The 9,105-nt window shown below is 39.1% G+C and overlaps 1 protein-coding gene across 2 annotated transcripts; it reads left to right on the forward strand.

The window, feature by feature from the left end:
- On the forward strand, window positions 1–3,263 carry LOC122649546 (nuclear pore complex protein NUP50A). 2 transcript variants are annotated; one of them, XM_043842740.1, is made up of 2 exons: window positions 1–112; window positions 1,675–3,263. In XM_043842740.1, the coding sequence occupies exon 2, from the start codon at window positions 1,688–1,690 to the stop codon at window positions 2,951–2,953; it is 1,266 nt and encodes a 421-aa protein (XP_043698675.1). In that variant the 5' UTR covers window positions 1–112; window positions 1,675–1,687; the 3' UTR covers window positions 2,954–3,263. The 2 variants fall into 2 exon arrangements, with proteins under 2 accessions (XP_043698675.1, XP_043698676.1); XM_043842741.1 differs by having other exon boundaries at window positions 15–112; window positions 1,615–3,263.
- Window positions 3,264–9,105: the final 5,842 nt, after the last annotated feature.

The following is a 9,105-nucleotide window of genomic DNA, read 5'->3' on the forward strand; positions in this document are numbered from 1 at the left end:
TTCTTTTATGGTCTGCACTTCTCTTCTTCACCACTTCCACCAACCAGAGAAAATACCCATTATTGTAAAATCGTTTCTTGGGGTTCTACTGCTTCTGTTATTCTTCTATCGGGTAAAGCTCTCTTGGTTTTCGACTTATTTCCTGCATCTATTATTATATATTTGTTGCCTCTGTCCCCCTCTTGTCTATCTTTGTTGGGTGTTCTTCGTTTTGTTGATTGGATGTTGAGGTTTTGAGGTGCTTTATAGTTCATGGTTCAGAACCCATTTGGTATTTGTCATTTTTCATGATTTGGACTTCAGTGACCCAGTTCGAGGATTAATCATGGATCTGTGTTCTAACCCTAATGATGTTGTATTCATTGTTAGAGTTATATGTTTTCGTTCAGATTTCCTGCTTATTCGTCCGAAGTTTGTAACTTTTAGGTTGTACATTGAAAGCTCTCTCCCCCCCCCCCCCTCTAACCCCCGGGTTTCAAGTGAAAACCCTAGTTGGAAATCATTTTCAAGGAATTTCAATTTTGTCTTCTTTGGAAAACATTTTAGACAAGTATGCTTCGTTTTGGAATGTTAGGAATTAGGATGCTAGGTTTTTTCTTGGGGAAGAGTTTTCTCTCCAGGAGCGTGGCCCCTGCGCCAGCGCAGCTCCGATAGGACGGCACGAGAAAGCATCAACATGGGTGGGATTTCTGACTTTCATGGGGGTGGGACGGTCATTTTGTGCCATTTGTGTCTAGGAGCTACACTCCTGTACAGAGTCCTTTTTCCCTGCTTTTTAAATTTTTTTGTCATGTCTTTTTGTTTTCTTCTACTTCTGGATTTTATTTCAGCAGGATGGCTCCTCTTCCCCTTCCCCCTCCCCCTCTACCCCCGGCCTCTTTCTTTTTCGCTTTCATCTCCTGAGGCAAGCTTCTCTTAGTGCACAAATTGGCTTATGGAATTTCATTTCTTCAACTCTAAAAAATATATACTATTTGTGTTTTTGTTCTCCTATATACTCCAGCTTCTTTAATTTGGAAAGCTCTATTGTTAGTCTACATTATTATTTTTTCTATGTATATTGAGATATTTGGTACTTCTAAATCAGAACTATTGATGGTTTATTTTTCTGTGTCTGATTAATTCTCCGTGTTTGCTCATGCTTGCTTTCCTGTTAGACACAGATTTGGTTTTGTCTATTATGTTATACTAGTTTTCTCTATAATTTATTTTTTATGCAAATACATGTGGTGGTGGTTTTGATGTACTAAGAATAAATTTAAAATTCCTAAGTCATTAAATTCGAATGAAATTGGGCTATCAGTACTATTTTCATTGAGACTGCAATCAGTGAACTTTTGTAAATACAATATTTACTGTGTACAGATGTCATCTTCATTGTAAGGCAAACTGCATGCACTCCTGTACTGCTCAATCTCCTTATCACATTTAAATTAGTCTTTACATGTCTATCTTTGACGGTGGTCTTTGGTTTCAAGGGCCAGACTATTACAAGCTGGAAATTATTCTCCCAGCAAAAATCTCTGGGCAAACGAACAGCTAATTGTCATTTATAAATTCATGCTCCTTAAATTTGGTTGATAATGGTAGCTGAAATATGAATTTTTCTTCCAGGTGCTAGGATCTTCTTCTTGTGATCCATTGATAAAGAGACTTCTCCTGCTTTGGTTGTAGTATTGAATTCTTAATGGGTGATTCAGAAAATACAGTTCCTCCTTCAAAAAAGAGGGTTGCTGGGAGAGAGCTCTCTCGGGATAATCCTGGTCTTGATGATGAGGATGAGTCTCCTGAGCAAGAGACTGGGACATTCAAGAGGGCCAGTGATGAAGTTCTGGCAGCTAGAAGAATTGTTAAGGTTCGCCGTCAACAACCTCCAGCAGCTGCCTCTTCCAATCCTTTTGCTGCAATCCGGTTAGTACCTCCCCCTACTGAATCCAGTACAAAACCAGCTGAAGTTATCACTGAATCACATCCTGGTGAGCAAAAAGTTTCAGAAGAAGCAGAAGTAACAAGTGATGTGGGTACAGACACTGAAAAGGGGCTTGAAATAACTGAGCCAAAACGAGATCAGAATGATAAGCCGTCAGAAACCAGGATTGATGAACCGAAGGCCGAATCTGATACTGATAAGAAGAAAAGTGGTCCAGTTGATGAAGTAAGTAAACCTGAGAGTGGTGAGGAAAAGGAAGTTGTTGATGAAACTGAGGAGGTAGATAAAGAAGAGAATGGTCAACCAAATGCAGCTTCTCCTCTAAGTTCATTTCAACAACTGTCAAGCAACCAAAATGCTTTCACAGGTCTTGTTGGTACTGGATTTTCCAGTTCGTCATTCTCCTTTGGCTCAATTCCAAAAGATGGTTCTGGAGTTGGTTTTGGCTCTGGTTCTGGGTCTCTGTTTGGGCTTAAGAATGACAAACCATCTTCTTATCCATCCTTCAGTTTTGGTAGCTCTAACAATGGGAGCCCTTCTGTCTTTAGAACCGGAGGGGAATCCAGTGTTGCTAAGAGCGAGGGAGGTGGCCCCTCCTTGCAGGAGGTGCAGGTTGAGACAGGGGAAGAGAATGAGAAGGCTGTTTTTTCTGCTGATGCTGTGTTGTTCGAGTATCTTGATGGAGGTTGGAAGGAACGAGGAAAAGGAGAACTCAAAGTGAATGTTTCAACGACTGGAACTGAAAAGGCCAGACTTATTATGAGAGCTAGGGGGAACTTACGGTTGATCTTGAATGCAAGTCTTTATCCGGACATGAAATTCACAAATATGGACAAGAAGGGCATTACTTTTGCTTGCATAAATAGCACAGGAGAATGTAAGGAAGGGCTTTCCACATTTGCATTGAAGTTCAAGGATGGTTCCATTATGGAAGAGTTCCGTGGAGAAGTTATGGCGCACAAATGTAAGAAGACTACAGTCCTGAAGACACCAGAGAATTCTCCTAAGGCTTCGGATGATTAAATGCTGAGATAATGCTAGAAGAAATTGACTTCTTGTGTAAAACTGCACCCTGGGTAATAGCTGCGGAAATCCTCTTTCTTTTTGTTTATGTATTAGCAATTTATCAAGTCTTATGCAGTTGAGAATTTATAGAGTCCTATCCAAACTGGTTGTTCTTTGTCTGCAATATAGTCTTGGTCAGAATGTTCCATCTTTTCTGATTAGAAGTTCTAGTTGAACTGCATAACTTGCGGCTCCAAAGATGTTGACTACTTCATTGTAATGCTTGAAATTATTTTATAGAAGAGATGTCTTTTTCTTTCTCCAGAAATTAGTAGTGTGTGTTGCTGCAATGTAATGGTGAGCATTAGTCTTGGGCTTACTTCGAACATGTTTCCAGTTATGGTTTGGCAGATAATTTTTCATGTTACAAATCTTGAGCTTTGCTGTAATTTCGGCACCTTGTTGTACTAATATTCCATTTTCTTTCAAAATTTTGTATGGATTTTATGCTTGTGATGAGACAGTCCTCAGATAGGTAGTCATGCCTACTTAATGAAATATTTTATCAATGAGCCTAAACTTTGAATGCGCCCAACCTGTTTAGTTCATATTTTAGCTCAGAACACATAAGGGCATGTCTAATTGTCCATAAACACCCTTGTAGGAAAGATGATCTTCACATAAAAAGGACATCAAGGGAGACCACTTCTTTTGAAAGTTCTGATCCCCTCAAATTTGCAATGTTGCATTAAGAAATACTTTATTAATTATCCCAATTCCCAACTAGTTGCTTGTTTTTGGGAGATGGGGTCTTCCTTTTTACTTCCTAGTTGTGCAGTTAATTGATCAGTTGACTGTTCAATGATGGTACGAGAACTTCATGCTTGGAAATTCCAAGATTAATGAGCGAGGTCAAGTTCAAAACTGAATGAGGGCTAAAACCAAACTTTTCCATGGATGGGGTGTTGATTCATTAGGCAATAAGCATGGAGGGAGTTAATTATGTGAATTCATTCATATATATCATATAGCTTTTTTATGAGGTAGGTATGGAGGATATTGTTTTTGGGTAAGTGGTCCGATACAGCTTACTGTGTATCTTTTCATATGCAGAAGTTTTCCTCCTTTCTACTATACCATTTCTAAACAAGGTACTAAAACTCGGGTCTCGGTACCAACTCGACTCTTGGAACAACCGAGACGAGTCGAGATCTCGCCGAGTTGGTGTATTTTTTTTTTTTTCAACTCGAAGCCTCAACTTTGGGTCAACCCGAGATCTGGACCCAAGATCCGAGATCTCGCCGAGATATGTCGAGTTTTGTCCAATCAGGTAAGGTATTTAAGTGGTAGGTGGGTTAAAATAATGGGTCGAAACCGAGATCCAACCGAGATCTTGCCGAGATATTGCACTTTTGAGACTCGTAGGCAGTCTCATCTCGGCTTTTCCAAAAACCAAGAAACTCGGCGAGATCTCGCGAGTTCTCGAACTATGTTTCTAAAGAGGGTAGTGGGCCTGGAATTGTTTCAGCTGGCAGTCCAATGTCCATCCAAACCACTGTTGGATCATGGAGATAGATAGTGGATTTTCATTTTCATTGTTGGACCTGATATTAGATATTACTACATGTATTTCCTTGGATTGGTATATCTCTCGTCTGAAGAACACTCTGTTCAAGTGACATTATTTCTCTGTCATCAGGAATTGTTGCAAGAGCAAGTATGGAAAATTAATGACCTCGCATGCTCTTAAGTAATCAAAATGACTTAGGACTCTGTATTGCCCATATCTTGATAACATAAAGAGCCTTTGATATTAGTAAGACATCCTAATTTTCTTACTAACTGCTATTTCCACATGCTGCCTCCTACTTGTGCAAGTGACCGGTTGGGGTCTTTTGCCATAATGGTGTTGGTGTCAAGTGCCCTTCAAGACCTTGGTTTGTTAGACACATCTAAAATCTCTCTTCTTCTTCTGCTTCCTTTTCAGTTTAAAAAAATTAAGGTTATGGCTTCATTTTGTTATTGCTTCCTTCAGTATTGGGTTTTTGACCAACATAAGCAACTTTGGGAAGGGCATTTGTTGTGCACAGAGGGCGCGTATGTCTGCAGCATTGCTAATGAAAGTAAGATGCAGGAGTGGATTGCAAAGCCTTTTTTAAGATTCATAGAAATGTTTATGACTAATTTATTTCCTAATTGCATTGATGGCATGCCCAATTGATGGCATGCCCAATTATACTGTAAATATATAGAACCAATGGATAAAGTTTGCTACAACTCAACCAATAGTTGCTGGACTGAAGAGAAAATTGGATAATGCTTTACAGATTTCACTATAAAATGAGAAATTGGAAATTGATATACTAGTGGTGTAGGAAATGCTGCTGATAATCACATGTGCTTCATTGTATGTGGAAAGAAGGAAACCCACAGGTTGAGGTGAGGCAGAAGCTTCTCCATGGAATGCAGAACAAGTGAGTGGTAATGGGTGTTAGCATTCAGGTTTGAGTACCTCCTATAGTTGAATTGTTTTCTGAAAATTCAGATATTTACAAAATTTGGATAAATGCAATGGAATCCAATGTGTATGTCTGATGCAGTTGCATTAGACATTAATCCCGTATGCCTAGAAGGCATATAAGGTTTTGGTGGCTGTCCAAGGGGCTGAAGTTATCCTTTGGGTAATTATATTCATTGTAATGTTTCCTCTCCCCTTCCTTCGATCTGATTTCTTCCCTTAACAACACAATTGGTTTCTTAATTTCAGATCTGATCACAAATTTGATCATTGGTTCTACTTGCATCTTAGATCCTTAATCTGGATTTTCAGATTGCATTAGTTGGTATTAGAGCCGAACCTGGCCATGGATACCTACGTTTTCAAGACCATAGTTCATTTGCCAGAGAGAAAAAAACTGCTATTTTACTTACAAATGACGGGCATAGTGACAATTTCATCTCGCGGTCTATGGTGGAGATGTTATCAAATACCAACGAGATCATCAGTGAGTCTTAGGATGATGTCATCGTTGAATTCACAATTTCTCAATATTGTGATGGTGGTTATTGTTATGAGCTTGATTCATTTGAACGCATTATTAAAATGGATCGCGAGTGGTTGGAAGCACAAAGGGGTGTCTTTCACCGTAACAAAAATTTGTGTACCCTAAAGCCTTCCCATCTGTGACAAGTTTTTGCTTTATGATGACTATTTGTCAAAGTATGCTCAAAACCAAAAGAGTCGGGACCAATAGTGCATCCACAAGAGGAGCCGAAAGAGTCAACATAAGAGGAAGACCGCTCTGATGTGAAATAGCAAGTAACGGTAAAGAGGTACGGGATGATTATTATGGGTGATGCAACGACAGACTCTACTGCAGTGAGCTAGTGATTGATGTTCTACATATTGAATTTGTTATTCCCCACATATTTCAAGACACAGATGCAACATTGAAGTTTCATATTTTGGATTTTGTTCAAATTACAGACAAGGGATTGCAAGAACTCGTTAAAATATTCTTATTCCTACTCTTCTACAAAACTCAAGAGCAAGTTTTTTCTCAACAATAGGGGAATTGATGCAGTTGCATTAGACATTAATCTCGTATGGAGGCCTATGCGCAAGATTGAGGAAAAAAAACATAGCTTTGTGCTTTGCTCTATGAGAGAGTATGGTGAGATGCCATTGGTGAGAGGCCGTGGGTTAAAGACCTGAGTCTGAGAGAGACTACCCTATCTTCTTCTTTCCCTTCTTCGATTTCTTGTTTTTTATTGTTCTGAAATTTCCTGCAAATCTGAGAACTAATCAAGTATTTACGGTTATTACTTGTGACTAGTTTACATTATCTGCCTCCTTGTTCATCCATCAGTTCAGGTCAGTTTCTGAAGCATTTATTTGACTGCGCATACTTTATGGCTGAATCAAGTTCCTGTTCGGTACCTCTTTCCTTAAATTAGATGTGTGTTTTGATTATTAAAATCAAGTCTTTAGTCTGGTTTTTATACTGATTTCCAGGAATCCTTCTCTAACTGGGATTGTCTGAACTCTTCAATTTCGTATTGATTTTCAGTTTCTGATTTCTGTTGACTGTTATTGTAGAGTCACTGTTTATCAATCAAATCAGTTCACTATTATTGCTGCTTGAAGTTTACTGAATACACTGGTTTCGAATTTCGATTACTGTTCTAAACTCTGTTTGTAGAATCCTGCCCCTAGTAAAATTATCTTAAAACTTTGGTTGTCCATCAGAGTTGATCAGATTTTGGGAGTTATTCTTCTCCGTTATTCTGTCCTTCGATGAAAATATTAGCCCATGCTGATTCTTGTTAGAAGTCGATTTGTGTAAGGGAGGAGGGAATCGTGAATTAGTATTTAGCGCTAATTCACGATTCCCCCTTGAGGGGTGTTTTTGTCTTTTCGGTGTTGGCACTGTTTACTCTATTGGGTAAACTTATAAAGATGAATGGATTGGGGCAGTCGGGAAAAAGACTGCGACTCCCACTTTGCAGCACTCTTGTTTCTCTTCTCTTCTCTTCTCCTCTCTTCTTTCTTCTTCTTTCTCTTTGTTAATTTACACTTGGATTTACTATTATTGTATTTCTCTTTAAATCCGGGTTTTAAACGTACTGTGATGCTGGTTATTTTCTGGATTTCTGAAACCTATCACTTTAAGCTTCTAGAAACCCAGTAACTATATCGTGGGGATATATGGTTCCCTGACTGTTCTCCTCGCTCAATGCAGTGAACAAGGGAAGGAGAAAGAACGCAGAGATAGATAAAATGCATCTGTCTTTCAGGTTTAGTCTGGTAGGCAAGATTATCCCGATGAACCCTGTTTTCCAGCTATTGGTTCTTCTCATCTCCAAAGCTTGCTAAAGGCCAAGGTCATACGCTCAGCAATCATTTTCTGAGATGACAATATGCAGTAACAGCTTTTACTATGCTCAAAGCTGATTGTTATTCACTTGTTAGTTCTATTTTTTGCTCATCTATATGTCTTAAGACATCATTTGCTTACGTAACCCCCGACACGTGGATTGGCAAGACCAGAAAGCCTTCTCCCAAAAGGAATTTCAGAAGAGGTGGTAGGGACTAGTGGTTTTGCGGTGCAAATCGGAGCAAGAGTTCATGCAACTTTCCACTTCCAATTCCTGCAGATGAAAACATCCACTTCAATAGAGACACACACACATGGAGAGAGAGAGAGAGAGATGTCTTGGGTTCTTTTTGGTGCTGAGATTGGTGTGAGAGAATGTAGCACAACCAAGGTTGCAGTATGATTGGTGAGCGAGAACAGGAAACATGATCAATAAATGAAGGCAAACACAATGAAGATGGGATTAAGCATTCTTTGAAGCATTGCAACGTACAGGTGCAAACGGTCTCATTTGGCTTCAAAGCGCAGAATATATGGCGTTGACCATAACAGTCCTGCAGTTGGTTTTGGTTATGGTTCTGGGTCTCTGTTTGGGATTAAGAATGGCAAACCATGTTTGTATCATTCCTTCAGTTTTGGTAGCTCTCCCTTCTGTCTTTATTACTGCAAGGGCATCCAGTGTTACTAAGAGCAAGAGAAATGACCCCTCCTTGTGGGAATTGCCTGTTGAGATGGGGGAAGAGAATGGGAAAGTTGTTTTTGTTGCTGATGCTGTGTTGTTTCAGTTTAATGATGGAGAGTGGAAGGAACAAGGAAAAGGGAAATTCAAATTGAATGCTAGTCTTTGCCCAGAGATGAAACTTAAAAGATATGGACAAGAGATGTATCATGTTTTAAATTGCAAGTGAAAAGGTAAGAGAGGGCTTTCTACATTTGCATTGAAGTTCAAGAAGGATAATTTCATAGTGGAAGAATTCCATGTAGCAGTTATGGCACACAAAGGTAAGACAACTACAGTCCTGCAGACACCAAAGAATTTTCCTAACTTCGAATGATTAAATGCTGCAATAATGCTAGGAGAAACTGAGTTCTTTCGAAAAAGCTCATCCTGGGTAATAGTTGCTGAAGTTCTCTTTCTGTTTTTTTTTGGATGAATGAAGTTCTCTTTCTTCATGCTTACATTTTGCCAATTTATCAAGTCTTATGTAGCTGAGAATTTGCAGTCTCCTATCCAAATTGGTTGTTATTTGTCTTCAATTTAGTCTTGATCAAAATGTTCCAGCTTTTTGGATT

The sequence above is a fragment of the Telopea speciosissima genome, chromosome 2, assembly GCF_018873765.1.
Source record: "Telopea speciosissima isolate NSW1024214 ecotype Mountain lineage chromosome 2, Tspe_v1, whole genome shotgun sequence".
Classification (NCBI taxonomy): domain Eukaryota; kingdom Viridiplantae; phylum Streptophyta; class Magnoliopsida; order Proteales; family Proteaceae; genus Telopea; species Telopea speciosissima.

What these genes read in the sequence shown, in the direction of transcription:
- LOC122649546 (XM_043842740.1), top strand. Translation starts at nt 1,688, where the DNA reads ATGGGTGATTCAGAAAATACAGTTCCTCCTTCAAAAAAGAGGGTTGCT.